Genomic DNA, 20,005 nt, shown 5'->3' with positions numbered 1-20,005 from the left:
TTTTTGCACGAAACATAATTAATTTTAACTGCTCATTTGCAACAACAGCAATTTTAATTAGCAGTGCTTTATTGCCGTGGGTATCTACACTTGCTCTGCACCAACTTCCTCCTCTTTTAGGCGCCTTTCATTTCACTCTCTGGGAGAGGCGTGCAACTATAAATGTGTACCCCGGATTTACAATCAAGAGAATAAAACGGGATGCCAAACATTTTTTTTACTTTGCGAATAAAGAACAATTCTAAAACTCAGCAACCTTTTTTTTTTATTTTTTAGCCTTTTTCATTTTTCTTGCTTCAAATTATCTTTAGTTTTAATAACACCACATGTTGAAGAAGAAGGTGATGTTGATTTAAAAAAAAAAAAAAAGGACTACACTTCCTCCTCTTGCTTTACTCCCCTCACAGAAATCACCTCAGGTGTCTGAGATCTGTCCATCACAAGCTGCAGTGAAACCCCAGAAGAACTTAAGAGGTTACCTCCAGCAGCAGGTCAAAGACGTGTTTGATTGATGGTATCATTTTTAACACTTGAGTGAGAATGCTAACACGGACGACTGACATGTTTCTTTTGCTAACGTTTTGTGATTGGCAGGTGCAGCTGACATGTTTGGAAATTCTTCCTCCATGTGAGATTTGGAGATATTTAGATGGATTGTGTGGTTCCAGAAGTGGAATGGCAGCTGGACATGACTTCCTTGCTTCACCTCTGCACCCTAAAGAATCTAGCCCTACCAGATGTTCTTAATTGCATGAGTGTATGAAGTTTGGCTTTTTCCTCACCTGATTTAAACCAGAACAGCATTTTAAAGGTGTCCAGTCCTAAAGAGGATAAAAATATATGTTCATTGTTTTTCAACAAAGAAAAAGACAAGGTTTGCAGCGATTACATTCAATTATGTCCAAACTGAATATTATTTCAAAATGTGGTGCAACAATGACTTTTATAGTTTTGAGTAAAGTTCAGACGTCAACAATAGAACCATAGAAAACCACGTAGAAATAATTAAAACTTAAATAACATTACATAATGCGATAGCTGATATAGACAAAGATACAAAACAACACAAGAAATCAACATAATGCTACCACCAACAAACTTGGTATAGTATGTAAAGCAAAATGACAATAGCAAAGTTAAACCAAAGCATTCTCAATAACTTTAAAGTACGATGGAATAAATAGATCATGGAATCATAAAAATCATGGAATATTGTGCCCCTATATGCCTGGAAATTATGGGATAATGATTTTCTACATTCCTAAAGTATAGAATTGTTCAAATGTCTGCTGAAGAACTACTTCTTTTCTTTGGACTTTAGAGAGTATAACATATTCAATAGTTTTATTATGGTAATTGTATTTGAATGTTATTTAGTTCCCTTCATTGTTCTTTTTTTTTTTTTTTTTGCTGTTTTGCGCTTTATTTCGCTTAGCATTTATCTAAGTTGTAAAGCACTAATTCGGTCAAGTTTCATTGCTTTTAGATGTACTACACAAATAAAATCTTAATTATTATGGAACATTCAGTGCAAATTGATTCTGAAGTGATTCCAATCCTTTTTCTGGGCCAAATAAATGTGAGCTAGAGGAATTGTGTTTGTTGCAGTCCTTAAATTATAAAGAAGAAAAAAAATCAAAGAGAATTGGTTGTGAAAAAAAAAATTATTAATGCTTAGACAGTGAAAAAAAACAGTATAACATGTTAAAATATTAATATCTTGTCTGACTTCATTTAAATAAGATTGAAAAACAGTTTGTATGTTTCACTGTATGAATTTCAGGACAGGAGAAGATATTTTTTTCATATTTTTTTATTGAACTGCCAGCAGAGGACTAAGAATATCCATCTTATCCTGGAAGAAAAGCAACCCCTGAAAGCTTCGGCTGAGATCTCACATTTTTGACCTCCATACTGCTTCTACATTTAGGTGGACAAAAGTCATTCTCTGGTTCAAAGGATTTTAAAATTGAGGTCTGGAATGACTCACCCTCGACACCAGAAGCCAGAGAAACTCTAAAAATTCACCCAAAAGAGAACCGTACCTTATGGTCTTCAAGTTTTTCCTGTCAAGCAGCACAAAGGCAGATGCACAAGGTGTCAACTATTTGCATAGACAAAGCCGAAGTCTTCCTTGTGGCCCATCATCTTCCTCTACCTCTTTCAGTTTGCCTACTGGACGTTTCCCCCCCCTCGCTCTGCTGAACGTTTCAATCAACTCAGACAAAGCAGCCTATAAAAACCATTACCTCACTATCACCACAACATGCTTGTCCATAGTCCTGCTCTGTATATTAAGAGATGATTACTGAGTGGTTATTGATGTTGCAGCAGCTCTCTGGTTGCAGAGAAAGACGGCTACAGAAAGAAGAGTAGCTGAGTGCAGAATATGCCCACAGACGGGCTGCAAACCAGTGAGATGGTACAAAGATACACTGGCAGCCAGTTGTTGAAATGTGATATGAAGCCTTATGTTTTTTTTTAAAGCAGTGAAAGAAAAAACAAAAATGAAATGTTCAGCTCCTGCCGCAGCAGTAAAACCTGTGACAAAGAGATTGTGTTAAAAACATTTTCTTAACATCGGATCTATTGATCTTTACATAGTTGTTGATTCGTAATTTAGTTTGACAAGAAAATATATTTTACTTTTTTTTTTTTTTTTTACTCTGGCACTACTTTGTGTTTTAATTTTGCAATCTGTTTTACATTATTGTATGAATGTGTGTGACGTTGTCGCTGTTGCAATGACTGGTGGTGGCTCGCCATGGTCCAGGACGGCGGGGTGGAGTACTGGCACTCTGAGTCTATATGCTGCAGAGCGCAGCACTCTCCCAGTTCCATCTGTCAATCTGTGCTCATATTCTGTTTCTACTGGGATATACGTGAAGTATGTCATTTATAAAATGCGATAATGTGAAAACGATTAAACCACCTCTTTTACTAAAATAGTGCAAAGTTTGGGAAGTCTAATCTTTTTTTATTTTTTTTATTTGCTGTTTCTGTTGCATTTGGTCACCCACGACAACAGAGGTATATTATTTATTAACTGGTTTGCTTGAGTTCATACCTCTAATCACTCTGAACTCAAATGTGTCACATTCCCCTCAGATAGGATTACAGATATTAGCAGCTGGCATGTTTATTACTCTATAATGTGCCACATGTTTGTGATTGGCAGCTCTGGACTGTTGATAGGTAATTTTAACGCTCAGTGTTTTACTGCAGAATGCCACCCATGCTGTTGTAACACATTGAGAATGTTGGTTTGGCAAGGCCTCCGCTGAAAAAGACGGCATCTGGACGTCAAAATTAGCAAGCGCAGCATGTGCAGTGGTCCATCCCCCATGTCGATGGGGATTATGAGTTTGAACGATGTGGGTGCAAGCTGGTTAGTCGAGCTCTTGACTTGACAGGAGGAATTGGTATCCATATTTCAGAAAAAGAAGGATTTGACCACATTGCTCTTTTCAAATTCACATTATTGCTTGTATACAACAAATGCATACGACACTTGTCAGATGTCAGATGTTTCTTTGTATTAAACGGGTATCATTTTTCTTATATTTGGTAATTATGCACAACTTTCTGGGTCTCTATGTACAAGCTACATGCTGGTAGCTGTAGCATTACTTAAGTTCAGGAGGTATGGATACTTTTTGAAGACACTGCATCAGAAAACTCTTAATTTGACGTTGGAGGCTCTGGACATGTTTGAGCTCTCGTGCTTTTGTCAGTAAACTACAGTAGATCAGACTACTCAGGAAGACAAACAACAGAGAATATTTTGGTGTAATTATACTGACACCAAACAGCTGGATAAACCTCAGAAAACGCCAACTCACTCGTGTCTTGGATCAACAGTACGATGAAGATCTAAACTGCCACTTACCTCTCAGCCTCAGACAAGTGTTTCTGGCTTGTTTCTTATGTTGTTTTCCCCTCCAAAGAAACGACGATGCTGCTCCCTTCACCCTTTTCAGCTGACCGTGTTAGTTCTCTAGTCCTGCCACATGTCATAATGGCACGAGGCAAATCACTTCCAGCTTAGAGCGAAGACGGTGATTGTATCAAACTGACCCCTAACAAGCTGTCAGCTCACATTTGATGGAGCATGCATCAGCACCGACCGGCATGACATACCTTTGGACAGGCAGATCTTATTTAAGGAATGGTATGCCCTTAGGTCTTACCCTGTATGTTTCTCCCCAGTTTAACTTTTCTAATGCGAATATAGAGGGGGTCTAAGATGCAGGAGTTTAATGGGATTTGGATTCTATAACACGGTTGCATAATCGGAGCAAAAAATGTTCAGACGTTCATTTTGCCAGTGGATGAGAGAGACTGTGTGACGCATTCAAAAGGAGGGTGGCTCGATGGGACTGATAATCCTGAGGTGAAGCAACAAATCTGAAGAATATTGTGGAATAACAAATGTCTGTATCACAGTTTCTCTGTGAAGAGCTCAGTCTTACTGAGCAGGAGCTATTTTCTTTAGTAGAATTTGCAAACAATATCAGCATCTAGACTGATGCAAACAGAGTTGTTCCATAAAGTGGTGCAACATGCATACGTTTCCACCACACTTTCCAGTTTAATTGTAAAAGCTGAAAATTATTTATCCTTCACGATTATGCGCTGCTGTGAGTAATCGCGAATAAAATGCCAATAAAATACCCTGATATTTGTGCTTCATGAATTCAAAGGATTCGGGTAATTTTTCATTGAACTGTTTCAGAGGCTGCAGTGCTGCCATTCCAACACAGAGGGAGCTCATGCGTGTGGACAAACCAAAGCATGGAAACGCTGAATGAGTGAGTGTGTGTGTGTGTGTGTGTGTGTGTGTGTGTGTGTGTGTGTGTGTGTGTGTGTGTATGTGTATGCGTGTGTGTGCGCGCAAGCAAGAGAAGAGAAGGAGCGAGGTGCAGTCAGTGGACGAAATCACATCTTTGGGGAGTGATAATGTCAAACAGAGCAGCAGAGGAAGTGATCTGCGTTTGCATTTTTGCCAGAGTCTTCTGTTTGGAACTAACTTCAGTGTTCAAGTGAGTGGGGAAGCTGGTGACCCGGAGGCGGAGGGGAAGCCACGAGGCTGCGCGACAAGTTCAGAGAGGGGGAAAAAAAAGGGATTTGGCTCACTATTTTTAAATGTAAGATTTGGAAAAGGGGGCGTGGACGTTATTGGAGCGCCAGCAGCTGAGACAGGGAGCGTGTTGGTTCTTGGCTGCAGCTCCAGAGTAGTGATGTGCCGGTTGGAGGAGGAACTGGACTGAGCGTAGACTCAGCGCTTTAGACGCAGATCCTCTGCAAGCTTTTTTTTTTTTTTTTTTTGGTTTTGTTTGTGAGAAATTGAAGACCCCCTGCTTCCCCCTCTTCGGCTTCTCATTGGATTTATTTCTCTCTTTATTTTTTGCCGGTGGTCTACACAGAGAAAGGACTCGGGGGGGAGTGGGGGGGGGGGAACAGTAGGAGCTGTTGAAGCCGTGCATCGCCGTGCGTAACGGATGAAATGTGATTTCGAAGCTGTTTGAATGACAGCAGTTGGAGACATCTGATTGTTGAAGGTACAGCCTTGTCGCGCACAGCAAACCACGCTGGCACGGGCAAAAGCAATCTTTGAAACTCAAAAGCATGTGGATTTTGGAAGCTTCCTCGTACCGAATGTATTCCTAAATATTGAGAAGTACTGCTGGTTTCGATTATTTCAATAGGGGTTTAATATGGTCGCCCAACCTTTTGGCATGGATTATCTACGAAGTGCATAACACAATTCTTAGAGTTAAAGTCGCTGTCAGTGCCTGACTGAGAATGCGTTTGAAACGCAGAACAGGAGAGTAAGGGCCACCTGAGTTTTCTCAATACAGCCAAAATGACAAGCAGCGGACCTGTCATTGTCTTCGAGTGGCTGAAGACCCTCCAGCTCTCGCAGTACGTCGAGTCCTTCGTGGATAATGGCTACGACGATCTAGAAGTTTGCAAACAAATAGGAGAGCCCGACCTGGACGCCATCGGGGTCTACATCCCTCACCACAGACAGAGGATCCACGACGCGGTGAGAAGGCTGAAGGAGGAAGCCAAAGAGACGGCCAGCGGTCTGTACTTCACCCTTGAGCCGATGCCACCCGCGGCAGAGATTTACACGGGTCACACGGTGGAGCATGAGTCCAAGCTGCGGGGATCCAGGTCTTGGACAGAGCCCAACAGTGACCGGATCGGGCGTAATGGTGGCTACATGGGCGCACAGAGAAACCTGACGCTGGGCAACAGGAGGGAGCTGGTGATGTACCCCAAGCTGAAGCTGAAGATCATGATCAGGGATAGACTCATCAGAGATGGCATCAATCTGGCAAGACCGCCCTACTCTAATAAGGTAAACTGGCCAAAGTACCCCCCCCCCCACCACACACACACAAAGCATTATGCACTCCCTTTCTTCCATTTTATAGTTAGGTAGTTCTTGTTACCATCCAAACAAGGAAATAAAATGTTATTTTTTATTTTTGACACATTAAGAAAATTAAAATAACACAATAAGATGGAGTACAAGGATGGTAGAGATGCACCAATTCACCAACCAACAATCAGAATTGCAATTTTTTTCCCCTCCATTCTTTCTGATCAGCAGGTCAAACAATGAAATATGGTAAATATAACAAAACCAGTGTTTGTCAGTGTGGGTATCACATGTACTTTGAGACATTTATTTGAGGTTGATTAAAAATAGATAAGAGTTTGAGACATAAAGAGTTTTCTTCCTTTCTGCTCTCACCACATGTTTGTCCAGGAAGAGATGTTAGTGTGGCGTTAATGCCTCAATGCAGTCAGATGGGCTTCCTTAGTTTGCTTTTTAATAGATGGCATTGCTAACAGAAGGACTCTGATCAAATTAGAAGGCTCGTAATTGATTTTCAATCTGTCTCTTGCATTGGATTTTATTCCTGGATAAGAATCGGACCATTATCCTCCTTGAGGTGACATTCCTTGTCATTTTCTGAGGTGACATTTCTTGTCATTTTCTGATTATATATATATATATATTTATGATGTGACATTGTCCTTCAGAAAAGGAAACCGTCAATATCAGAATAGTAGATAGTAGATTTTGGTATAGCCCTGTTTATTTGAATGCCCATTTAGAGATTTACCAAAGATGATTACTTGCATCAAAACATTAAGAAAGGTTAAACAACCTAATTTCTATTTATCTGCACAATATATCAAGTGTTTGTGTTACTGTATTAGTGTTTGAATCCAAGGAAACTTCTGCTACCATGGTAGACTCATTTGGGGTATTTTCTGTAGAATATGGTAATTTAATTGCACTCCATATTCCAATTATATCTCTGGTCAGCCAGCGGGATGATAACGATGATACAATGAAAGTTTTCTGCAACTAACTACATTCCAAAACTACATAATGTCAGAGCTGCTGTTTTATCATGCAACTGTATTTTATTTATGCTAACTAATTGCAGTAATTCTATGTGGGGGGAGAATTACTATTTTACTCGTACTATTTATGGGAAAAAAGTTTTAGCATGCGCATACAGATGATTGCATTAAGAAAATGGATCTTCCCCCTGCTCAGCATGAGCATCATCCATTGCATAGATTAAACCTCGCTTTTAGTCAGGTAAAGCAAATCTTGTATGAAAAGCACATTTCAAAGAGAAGCACTCGCCGTCAAACCAGGATCTGAACCACAGGTGTGGCTCCGACACTTTGAAATATTTTCAGGACCGCTGCACTTCCGCAGGAGTGTGAGTGGTTGCTGTCAGGGTGAATGATGGGAGTGGAGTAGCTGCAGATCAATAATTAGAGAAGAGTGAAGATTCTGTTGGGAGGCTTTTGCTTTGACAGTGATTCTCTGTCGGGCAAAAAGATTTACACTCTGATTATTAGTCTACTCTGACCTCACATGTCACCCTGTTTTTATTCTCATGTCTCTGCATTCAGTTAGAAATGGAGCAAGCAGACCAGACAAGCAAGTAAGCCCCAGCACTTTGCCGTAATGAATGAGCAACAGGCTTGTCGAACGCATGGGCAGGGGATGAAGTGCACCCAGCTGGGTTGGCTGTGGCAGTCCTGCGAGTAACCAGACTCAGAGGGCCTCTTGTATTCACAGACTGATGGTGACCTCTCCTCACAAGTGCCTGAATCATATGCCTTACCAGCTGAGGACGCCCTCGCCGAGTCACTGTTGTGTACGTACAGGGAGGCTTTTTATTTGGACCTCCTCGGGCCCCTGACTAAGCAGATGTTGGGTCCTGTGCTTTTTTTTTTTTTTTGTTTGTTGTTGTTCTGGTTCTCTAAAAAGATGCCCATTATTTGTGCTGAAACAGATAAAAACATTCACTCAGCACTGGATGTGGAGTGAAAACTGGAGCAGGAGTAGATTTGTTTGTTGTACACAGAGTAGATAAACCCAGCATTTAGTGATGATGTTACGACATGCTGCTGCTGAGCTATGGAGATTGAAATATTTATTTTTTTGTGCTCTCCGAGAAGCTAAACGCCACTCTCAATTAATTTCGAGCCGTCTTGTTTTGTTGTTTTTTTTTAGAAAGTGACCGACGCAAATGGCCAGAATAATTATGTGTGTACATTTTCAGGATGCAGCAGTTTGAATTTTGCAGCTGGCTGGTTTATTTATTGTGTTTTTACAGAGATCTGTATTGAGACTACTGCAATAATTTAAGCTACTAAAATCAAAATGTGGACAGGTTTTCCTGTGTCCTGTTTCAATAGGAAACCCTCAATTCTGGCAATGATTTTGGTGTGGTGGTGGGCAGATTTAATGACTGACTAAGTTGTTGAAATTCAGTTCCGAGTCCGTCTACATTAAGCTTGAGGAAATTCTGACTCATCCACTCAGATATTTTGGACATGCTGACCTGTGCACTGTTGACAGAGAAATATAAACTTGTCTGTCAAAAGCAAATGTATTGTGAGAGATGTTGCGGTAATCCACAGTCTGACCTCTGCAATCCCGTCGATGGAATCATGTCAATAGAGGCCTGAGGAGAACCATGTGTGACCTTTACTGCCAAATGACAAAAAAGTAGTCCTGGTATTCCAAATTAGATCTAAAACTGTAGCAGTCTGCTGTTTTTGTGAGTGAGAGTAAGGAGAGTAAGGAGACCCAGTGGTAGAGTGGCACTCCAGTGAAGCTTTCAGATCCTCTCAAAAACCTAAATACCATTTTAAACTCATTTAGTTTTTTGTTTGTCTTGGAAAAAATTATGGTTAGTTTTGTAAAATATGTTTGCAATAGATTCTGCGTGTTTTTTTTTTAGTATGTGTAATGAAAATCTGTGTGTATTTATACATATAATTTCAATAAAACACAGATCCAGAGTTGATTAAATCTTTCGAATAGCTGTAGTCATTCAACATAGGAACATTCCAAGGAACTTCTTGGTGCCCCTCACTATACATTGCTGTGGCTAAATGGTATGCTGCTGTTAAACCGTGAGATCTGAAAACTATATTTTTGTCTAGTAATTAAGATTTTGCTGATTAAGTTCATTTTAGAACATAAACAAATGTCTTGAAGAGTTACGTGTGGTTTTCAGATGTTTAGATTTGCAGTACACAACAATCTTTTGTGCACAGATAGTCTATGTGCTTTTGCATATTTCTTTATGTAAGATGACTCTTCATATTATCTTCCAGATTCAGCTTAGGGTATTTACATGAATTTTTAGTACTATAATATGGCTACATCTTAATCAAATCAATTCATTATCACTTTATTGGACAGTCAGTTTTACACAACAGACTCGGTATTTTGTGAGCAGATTAGTGCAAAATTATTGAGAAAAGTATTCAAAAACACAAAACAGATGAAACAAGAAAATATCTTCAATCATAAAAAGTGTATATGAAACAGTGGCATCCATCCATCCATCCATCCATCCATCCATCCATCCATCCATCCATCCATCCATCCATCCATCCATCCATCCATCCATCCATCCATCCATCCATNCATCCATCCATCCATCCATCCATCCATCCATCCATCCATCCATCCATCCATCCATCCATCCATCCATCCATCCATCCATCCATCCATCCATTTTCTTACACCCTTGTCCCTTGGTGGGGTCGGGAGGGTTGCTGGTGCCTAACTCCAGCTAACGTTCCAGGCGAGAGGCGGGGTCACCCTGGATAGGTCGCCAGTCTGTCGCAGGGCATAAACAGTGGCAATTTAGTGAAAATTTTGATAAATATATAGATATTTTTTATAAAAGTTACCTACAGCAACTTTAAACGTATTCACATGGTTGTCAAGTGCCTACATTTTCTACTTTTGCAGAGTCCACTGGTTAAGTTTCTCAGAAACATGTGCCTGACCAAAAAAGTTGGAAACAAATGTTTCAAGTGGTTATATTTGGTTTGCAAATAAATACATTTGTATCTATTTTTTATTTATTTTTTCTTGTTTGAGTTCTACAAATTGAGTCCTGGACCTGACTTTTTGCTTAATCTGATTTTGTAGCGGTTTTTAAATTTCCTTCCGGCTCATTCTGCATGTAGATTCTTTTGAGCTTGTTCTCAGTTTTACAGTTTTGATGAGCAAATGGTGCTCATCAAATGCAGCACATATATGAGAATTCCCCATATATGTGCATTCTCATCATGTATCTGGGTCATGTTATTGCTTCTGATAATCAGAGTTTTCTTAACAATGACTTTTGAGTTTCTGAATATTTCATAAGCTTCTTTCCTCTGGGTATTTTTATTTATTTTTTGCCACTTTGGCTAACCATGAGTCCCACAGAGGTTTGGGATTTGTGAGGGATTAAGCATGAGAACCGAGGCTGAAACAAAGCATTGGTTTCAGAGAGTTAAACTATCTTTCCCATTGAAGGCTGTGTTTAGTTAGAACCATAGCTTTGGTATTGGAGCCTTGGAGAGGAATGAGCGGGTCAAGGTCTTTGAGTCTCTTTTGGTTAGTGTGTCTATGTGTGTGTGTCACCCTGCAGTTTTGAACTGGCTGCAGTCCAGTACTTTTTTTTCTGTTTTTTTCCTTCCCCAGGGTGAAGGAGAGTGTGGGAGATGGAACTATGACCAGCTGATAGTTTGACTAACCGGCCTGTGATTGGTTGATATTTTCCCTCTTTGTGTCCTTGGGAGGTTTGTCACCCCCAGCAGAGACGGAGGATGGTGACTCAATGCTGATTGGATACAAAATGTCACTCACAATGAATACAGGGTAACACGAACAGAGAGCTTTCTTATTTTTCCCCAATGACCAGAGATTTTTATTTATTTTTTCATCCTTTTTGCCGACTGATCATCTGTGCAGAACCTTCCATCAGGTAAACCCTTAGATAAACCAAGAGTCAGAATTCCACTCCTGCGTCTGCTGAATGTATTCTGGTGAGACAACTCATTATCAAGCAATTCACTGAAAGGCTCTGCTGGGTGTAATAAATAGCTGTGATCCTTATCAAAGCCACTGAGACCCCTTGTCTGAGAGGGAGTATTATTTCTTCTGATGTAAACAAACACTTGTGCCGAGGGTTGCACATTTTATGATCGCTCATCGGGGAACAATATACGCCGGGAAGACGGGGCTGCCGGCTAGTTTTTTGCTATAATGCACTGCGTTCAATAAATTCTTGCCGTTTGTCTCGGTTTGAAAAGTCAAGCTGACTTTTTAAAGTTTTATCACTTGGACTCCTCTTTGTCTTTTGTTTCTTGTGACAGTTGGAGGATGGTGAATCAAAAGAAGTGAACTGCTGTTTTTAGATGGAAAAACGGCGCACTTCATTTTGACAAATTCTATTCCAAGGGCATTTGTCGACTTTTGAATCGGCTCAAATTTCTGTTTTTAAGGTTACTGGAGGATCTTAATTTTGATGAAACACTTTTGTTTAGTTTTTTCCTGAAACTTCAGCACTCGCTTTCAAATGGAATTTTGTGGCTGAATGTTAGCTGAAACAAAACATTTTTATTCTTTTACCTTTTAAGGCTTGATCGTCTTATCCGTTTTTCTTTTGCTGTCTTACTGCTGCTCAATTGTTTCAAAAAATATTTGTATATTTTGGCTATTTGCACTATTTTAATAAAGTAATTTGTTTATTTTTTTAGGGTGTTTGTATTAAAGTTACCTACAAAACACTTGTTTAGGAAGTCAGTGCTTCAAATTATATTATGGATCCAAAACGTCTAAATGTACATGATGGCAATATAAGTTGTGAAACTTCAGTTTATTTTATTGTGGAAATCAGACATGTTATCGATTATAGTAAAATTTGGAGCAATAAATATGTCAAAGCCAAACATTTTAGCTTTCTGATTTCTTCCCAGATGAAAAAAGTCGCCCCAGATTAACTCTTAAAATTAAGTGCAAAGAATTGGCGTTTTAAATTACTGTTTTGAATCAACGTAATTTGGCTTCCTGTTAAAAAAAATCTGTAAAATCCATATCTAGGCAATACGTTTAGCCAGGCCATCAATGTCTTCTGTTCTTGGCCTCTGTGAAAATTTCCAGTTGACCATGTTTTTTCCAAAGTTTTGGGTCAGGTACTGTGGTTTACAGTTTAAAGTTAAAGTGAAATACATTCAAAATTACATAGAAAATGTATCAAGTTCTTTTGGTCTGGGAAAAATGTGGTTGTGAACCATCAAGAACTAGTGGTACATTAAACCACAGACTATACATGTAACTTTACTTGGGCATGATACCAAGCCACATTTCCTTCTATGCTGTCATCACAAGTAACAAACTCATTTTGGGGAAAAAGATTCTCCAGCATGGATAATAACCATTTTCCTTTTAGGAGAGCTGACAACACAATAGTCATTATTCACATTTAGTTGTTGCCATCTGCCCTTCTGCTCCTCATTATTGATTTTTCTGCATCACTGATTTCTTAGAATTGAATTCATTTCATCTTCTCGGAGAAATTGATCTTTTAATTTGGCTCTTTGAATCAACTGAAGCCCAAACTATGTGAGGATGTGTTCCCATCCTGGCTTCATCTTGGATCTGGACGCAGCATACAGTCAGTCATAAGGTTTCATTGTTTGCCCAGCGTGTCTGGAGGAAATGTAGGCTAAGCAGCAGCAGATTCTCCATTGTTTGTTTGGAATCTGATGGGGCTGCATGTCCTTTCACTACTGGTCTGTTTTGCATTTCCAATTTCCGTCTATTGAAATGGGCTGTGGAGGCAAGTGTCCAGCATTGTGCTGATGGGTGGGTGATTAAAACCTGGGTATCATAGTGAGGGAGAGCATTGTAAATAGATGGGTACATTGTTTATTGAGGCTGGAAGGGAGTTGGTGGATGTTTAGATGGTCAGGACACACTGGTAAGTTGTTGGAAAGTGTTTGTTCCTCAAGGCCATTTTATGACCTCACACAGCAGTTGACCAAATGTAGTCATCAAGAGAAGACGTACAGCTCCTGAAAAAAAAAAAGTTAAAACATGCAATGAAGTCACAGAGGTGTTGCGCCTGTCATGGCTGGATGAGCAGAAACAAAAGACAGACTTTATCTAGTCATGTTCATAGCTTCCGTTAGCACACAGAAGTTCACCACCTGACATGACAAGGATTCACTTTGCTTCCTGTTCCAGGCCTCTTATCTTAAGTAATATCCCAACACTCTCTCTAAGCAGGAAATTAAGAGTTTAGCTTGAGGTTCACCCCAGTTGGCCGACTGTGGCTGTTGAAGTGCTTTAAGCTGCTTCTGGATAACTGCCAAGATTTGGGAAAGACGAATAATTCAAGGAAATTCAGTTTATTTCCACTGACACTTTTCAAAACACATACGCAACATTAGTGACGTTCAGATGATAGCAAAAGCACAATTTGAAATGGCAGTGCTGAAATAGCGTTTCATTCATTTCATATAATATTGATGCTTAGCTCTTAGATTAACCGTTTAGTGAGGTTTTATTTAAATTTAAGTGTGAATATTGGTTCCCCCCGATCGAGAGCTTTTGGCATGTTTCAATGTTAATTGAAACTGCTTTCTTTCTAGAGCTTTTCATTTGTGCCTGTGTTTTCGGGGAAATGTCTTCATTATCAATGTCCATTCCCATAGTGCTGGCATTTAGCCACAAGGGCAGAGAAAGCCTCTCACATCAGCCTCTGAGTTTTCCATTTGTTCTGGTGAGAGCCCTGTTTGCTCAGTTCTTATTAAAGGGTCCTTAAAGGCATAATCAGCCAAGGACTCATAAAGGGGAAGTCATAAAAAAGTCAAGGACCAGTCACATTGTCCTGAGAGGACATAGAGACTCCATTAGCATAGTAGGATGCTGTTTACATTGCAATTTGAAACTGGGTTGTATTTAGCAAATGGTGTGAATAGGTGTATTTGCACCATGTTAAAATGATCTCATGTTTACTCTCTTACAAGCAGGTTCACACGTGAGCTTTGATGCATCTTTTCAAGCATCTTTCATCAGAATAACCTTTAAATCCCTCGCTTAGGGATTTAAAAGACAGATGGCACATTTGACATAAAACTTTGAAAATGAATGGATTGTTCAACCCAATATTTTGCTGTGGATTATGGAAATTATGATGCCAAGATCCTAGATATTTATTCTCCTATAACACTCATGGATATCTGGGGTCTCAATAGCAAATTTGTCTTCCAAGGACTGCTGTGGTGAGCCATTGATTAGCTACGTTAGAAGCAGATGCAGTATCTCCCCACATGTGGGGAAGGGCAGTCGTTGTAAAGCAGTGTTCATTATTATTTTAACCCAAATAATCACGGCGCTGACATTTTGAACTGTCTTAACCATCAATTTATATGGTTAAGACAGTGGCAATAAAACAATGTTTCCAAGTTATTCTGCAGACTGTAATCGGTTAATGTTCACTCTGGGACTTCCAAAAGACTGTCAGCATTAGTAAGTTTGGCATGCTCCATTACAGACTGAAAAGGATAAAATTGACACAAATCCGCTGTAATAAAGTATATACATACAGTATATGTATATACATACAGTATATGTATGTATTGCTTAAATATGCGCAGTCATGGTAACGACTTTAAATACAGCCGACCAGCAAGTCATCAAGGCAGTTTAATTTTCCACAGTGCTGAGGAAGAGTTCCTGATGACACGTTCATGACAGATGCATTATCAGAGCTATTCTGGTCCATAGTTTAGAGCTTCTAGACGGCCTGTCTACATTACAGACATACTGTAGTATCACACAAGAAAGCCGACCACATTATCGATACCAGCTTGTCTTTATTTCTGGTACATCTTCATACTTTCACCCTGTAATCTTGTCTGTTTAGTAAACTTTGCTTTGGCTTAAGGTGTCTTTGAACTGGTGTCATGCCATGATTTCCTCTCCAGTTGGCCCCCACCAGAAACCTTATACAGTTCATTTAAGATGGAAATAGTTTTTTTTTCTTTAAGTTGCTTTAAAAAAAGAATCCTCTTAGTCCCTTTGAAGTCAAGCTCCTAGGCGCACAGCTATAGCTATATATTTCATGGTTCACTTAGAAGAAGGCGTATTTCTTGTCAGAGACTGCAAACAGACTAGATTCTGAGTTGTGGCAGTAAACATGTTTATTTTTTTGTGCGTTTGTTTCCCCTGCATACATATCAGTGGTTCCAAACACAAGATGCATAAACAGGAGCTTACATTTATGCTTGAAAATACATCGAATTGTAAGTATATACTGGAGGAAAAAAAAAAAATTCAACCTTTGGTACATGTCCACTGTAATCGCTTCCTTCTGCTGACAAGAAATGAAAGTATTGAGTGTGCAAGCATGAGCATCTGCCTGTGTCGGCACCCAAATTGGAAATAGACATGCAAAGTAACATGTTCACTTTTGTCTGTTTGTCAACAGCTCTGCTTTAGTGATGTTTGTCGATTCACCCACACCAATTTGTTTTGCGAGACAGATTTTTCAAGAAATAGAGGAGGATTGCAGAATAGCAAAAAAAACAACTGCTGTGCAAAAAAAAAGTGTCACTTATCTCTGGGGTTGGTTCTGCTGCATCGTCTGAGGTGGTCATGTGTGACCTATATAGTCCAAGAGGTCTAATTATGTCTGACTCCTGTGCAGCTTTGTGCCAGGAGGTCACTCACTGAAGGGTCTTGTTACCACAAAGACAGTCAAAGTACACTTACATTCACAAATAAGCTCTTTTGTAAGTTAAAACATTCAGGAATTAGGATAACTACACAATTCTAGTGCTCTTTAGACTTTAGATAGTTAAATATTTGGTTAAGTAGCTGTCTATTTTAGCATTACATTCTCAAAAGTTTACTGTAGTTGAAGTTAAAAATAACCATCCTGTAGATACTGGGGGCCAAAAGCTATTCATTGTTGTAGTCTACTTCTCTTCTGCTGGTTTTATTTAGCGTTTTTTGTCATATTTGGATGTTTTCCTGTTACTTTTAATTTCTCCTGTTGTTTTTCCCCTACAGCCTTCTGTGAAGCTTCTGAGTCATACTTTGGTTCAATAAAACATAATTGGTTAAGCAATTATCATTTATATTTAAGTGAGGTAATTGGATGTTTTATTTGTATTTCAGAAATGTTGAAATGATCTATTAAAAACTACGTGCAGTTATTATCTTGCCTATAAAAGTCAAATTTGGTGATTGATATTTAGTCCAACAATAGCCTCAGCCATTTATTTGTAAAATAAAATCACCAGAATTCTTAATCAAACATGCCCATTCAAAACAAATCAACCAAAAGACAATAATTTACAATTTTGATTAAAAACAGGGGGACAATTTGTCCTACGATTAAAGGCAGTACAAACTCTATCGTTATTGACAAACAGTTTTTTTTTTAACTAAGGTTCTCCACAAATAGTGTGCGGCTGTTTGGTTGAACCAGAAGATAAATGACGGGTGGTCCGCAGGTGTGTCATGTTATGCGTCATCTCCTCTCAGGTAACTAATTGGCATCTGTCAGTTTTATGACTCCATCAATCATGCAGAGGGGCTTCCACTTACCATTACCATGAATTTACCATCAATCATAAGTAGACATTTGACTGCACAACATTCGAAGTAACCATAACATTCCATGGTGTTTTATATGTCTGAGTAGATAAACGTTGGAAAACTGGAAATTATATCAAAGGAGTAAAATACATCCACTGTCAATCCACAGGTTGACTGCCATTTAACTCAAGTTTTGTGACTCATCTAGAAGCTTAAAAAGACATGATATAATTATCTGGGCTTTCATAATTTTCTAAAGCACATTTGTTATAATATGTGAGAGCACCTCCCATTGGGGTGGGGGGAAAGAAATGAAAAGCTTTATCTCTAAAAATTTAATTGAGTTCTTGTCAGATAAGATATTTTTTACACTTTTAGTTTCAAATAAATTTCCCCATATTTAATATGAAACTGCTTTTTTAAAAATGAACAACGACGGCATACCTTGTTAAACAAGAACTTCAAACACTCTCCATAAATCAGAATGGAGGAGATGGAGACATACAGAGGGGTACTGGTGGTACTGACACCACCATCAGCTTAATGGCAAAAATCTGAAGGCAGCAAGTAGCTATGGGGTGGTTAAAACTCTACCACATAGATTAATTGCCCCCACATGTAGCTACAGTTTGGTTCATGTCAGCTGATGTTACATTGGCCCATGTTAGAGGGATGTAATGCTGTGGTGCTGAGAGATGAGTGAGCCGTAATAGCGGAGGGTATGAGTGTTAGTGAGACAGACAGGTGAGTGTGTATAATTACCTTGTCTGAAGCCACTGCCAGCTAGGTGTATGGCATGCAGCGCAAGCAACTCTCAACCCACCCTTATCGCTAATTGGTCCATTTTCTGAGGCATGAGTTCAGGGCGACGCTGAAAGCTTTGATCACAGAGACCACACCGGTGTCGATATGTTCCTACCTGAGTGCTTTTGTAGTGACTTTGCCTGGCAGGGGATTAAGCCAAACTAAACCCACAGAGTGTCTGTCTTTCTGCCTGTCTTACCCAGGCTTCCCCGCGGCTCTACATACCTGAATCTGAACTCTAATTACCAGGCAGTTACTACATTCCTCAAACACGCCCACGTAAATGCACATACTTTAAAACATGCAGTGTGTTGCACTTAATTTTTCACAAAAGCACTGTATCATTTCATAGGTATGCGATTGCTTTTTGTGGTTTGTAAGATTCCTAACTGAAAACGGTGTTGTTCAGTTTATACTCGCCTGCGGTGACTAGCAAAGGTTTAAATGTGTTTCACTTTGAGCAGTAAACAGAGAATGCGAAGCAACAAATTTCGAAAGGCATAAAGATAAAACATTCATTTATCATCCTTGTTTACAATGCAGCTAAACTGTGAAACTAAATTAATTGTGAAATGACAACAGTCTGCTGTTCAGATTCATAAAATTTTGAGTAGCTACTCATCATATTTAATGCATAATTCCTCGAAATGGAGCAATGGTTTGTTCAAGTGTTTTTTTTCTAACACTATTTGTAGGGTCTATGTTTGTTTTTAATCAATTTTTGAACGAAATGAGGAAAAGTGTATAATTCAAAATGTGAGTTTGTTGCTAATGTTTGCTTGCAGCCCAAAGTGCCAGTGCGAAGCTCTCCAAAAACATAAATGGGTAATGCATATGTAGGAATATACACTCACTGACCACTTTATCGGGTTCCTCTAATTGATTTTCAACCCAGAAAGTGAATCAACCAATCACATGGCAACGACTTAATGCACTTGGACATCTATATGTAGATAAGATGACTTGCTGAAGTTCAAGCCGAGTATCAGATTGGGCAAGAAAGTTTTTTTATTTATTTTTTTTATGTGGGGTGATTGTATGCTAAACTAGTTGCTCTGAGAATTTATTTCAGTTGTGTGTGAACTGGGATTTTCACACACAACTGTCTACGGGTGGGCAGGGAATGGTCTGAAAAAAAAAAAAAAAAACAACAACCCAGTGAGCACACTTCTTGTGTGAACAAAAGTGCCTTGTTGATTTCAGAGGAAAATTGGCAGACTACTTTCAGATGGGAAAAAAAGGCAAGTAGCTCAAATAACCAGGTATGTGAAATACCACATACACAGTCCAGGGCTGTCGAGATTCAAATCGCCTAGTTCTATTCTGCATTTGTGTTTAGTGGCTGGTTCATCTCTTTACTATTACTATTCAGGCAAACCTCAATTCAGCCTCGCTGGTGATATCATACAGTCAGCTGAAATCTTGGCTTGAAATGCATGTGTGAACAAACTAATCAAAGGCTTATGTAAATGTTGCCTTCTTCATTCACTCGACTTGGCCTTGTTTGACTTCTTGTGAAAGCCGGTAGCTTGTGTAATCAGTCTTGTTACAGTTTACTTTAGTTGTTTCAAAGACGATTACTCTAAGTCCAGTATTTATTTCGACATGGGAGCCTTTAAAGGCCCTAGCTTATAAGGAGCTTTTTAAAATTCTGCTTTATATGAGGGAGTAGTTTTGGTTCTCATGAGAAAGTAAACCACAAGATTGTGATTATTGATTGACAAGGAAGTATCAGTCATTTAGTAAATTATGCATGTATCCCAAAGCTGATTTCATAAACGAAAGCCCAACAATGAAGAGCCCAACAGGCAGCTTGCTGTCTCTTTGGGTCACGCATCACAGACTTTCTCTGCTCCACAAAATATCCTAAGTCGTTTTTTTTGGCCTCATTCTCTACACTGTACAGGCAAGGATGGCAAGCTGAAATACAAATTGACAGACAGTCAGACCTGACAAGCTGACAGAGACCAAGAGATAAAGACTGACAGCCGGCAAGGCAGGCAGACAAACAAACACAGTCTTGGATAGACGGAAAAAAAGCAGGAATGCCATAAAAAGAGCAGCATGATTGATGGAAAGGTAAAACATATGATTAGCATTTTCAGGCTGTCTTTAGTCATTTGCAGTGTTTATTAATTGGAGACTTTTTGACATCCACAGCCATTCAGTCTGTCATATTCTCTGCTTTCATCTGCATGCAAGAACTTGTTTTTTGCAGATTGGCATGGAGGATTCACTCCAAAGCATTTG

General features: G+C 39.2%; 1 protein-coding gene and 1 long non-coding RNA gene across 4 annotated transcripts in view; both read left to right on the top strand.

Moving 5' to 3' along the window:
- LOC103457531 (uncharacterized) overlaps positions 1 to 1,367 on the top strand; it is a 31,006-nt gene extending 29,639 nt beyond the window's left edge. The window contains exons 3-4 of the long non-coding RNA XR_532447.2: positions 408 to 491; positions 595 to 1,367. This is a non-coding gene — a long non-coding RNA (uncharacterized LOC103457531). The remainder of the gene's footprint in view (positions 1 to 407; positions 492 to 594) is intronic.
- Positions 1,368 to 4,903: 3,536 nt separating this feature from the next.
- The window catches only part of sash1a (SAM and SH3 domain containing 1a), a 170,928-nt gene continuing 155,826 nt past the window's right edge, over positions 4,904 to 20,005 (top strand). The window contains exon 1 of one of the 3 annotated variants that reach the window (XM_008397744.2): positions 4,904 to 6,367. In XM_008397744.2, coding sequence (XP_008395966.1) covers positions 5,867 to 6,367 — 501 coding nt within the window. In that variant the 5' untranslated portion in view covers positions 4,904 to 5,866. The remainder of the gene's footprint in view (positions 6,368 to 20,005) is intronic. The other 2 variants (XM_008397745.2, XM_008397748.2) reach the window with 2 other exon arrangements.

This window comes from Poecilia reticulata, linkage group LG21 (assembly GCF_000633615.1).
Source record: "Poecilia reticulata strain Guanapo linkage group LG21, Guppy_female_1.0+MT, whole genome shotgun sequence".
Classification (NCBI taxonomy): domain Eukaryota; kingdom Metazoa; phylum Chordata; class Actinopteri; order Cyprinodontiformes; family Poeciliidae; genus Poecilia; species Poecilia reticulata.
The sequence above is the reverse complement of the archived record's forward strand: the minus strand, read 5'-3'. Positions and strand labels throughout refer to the sequence as shown.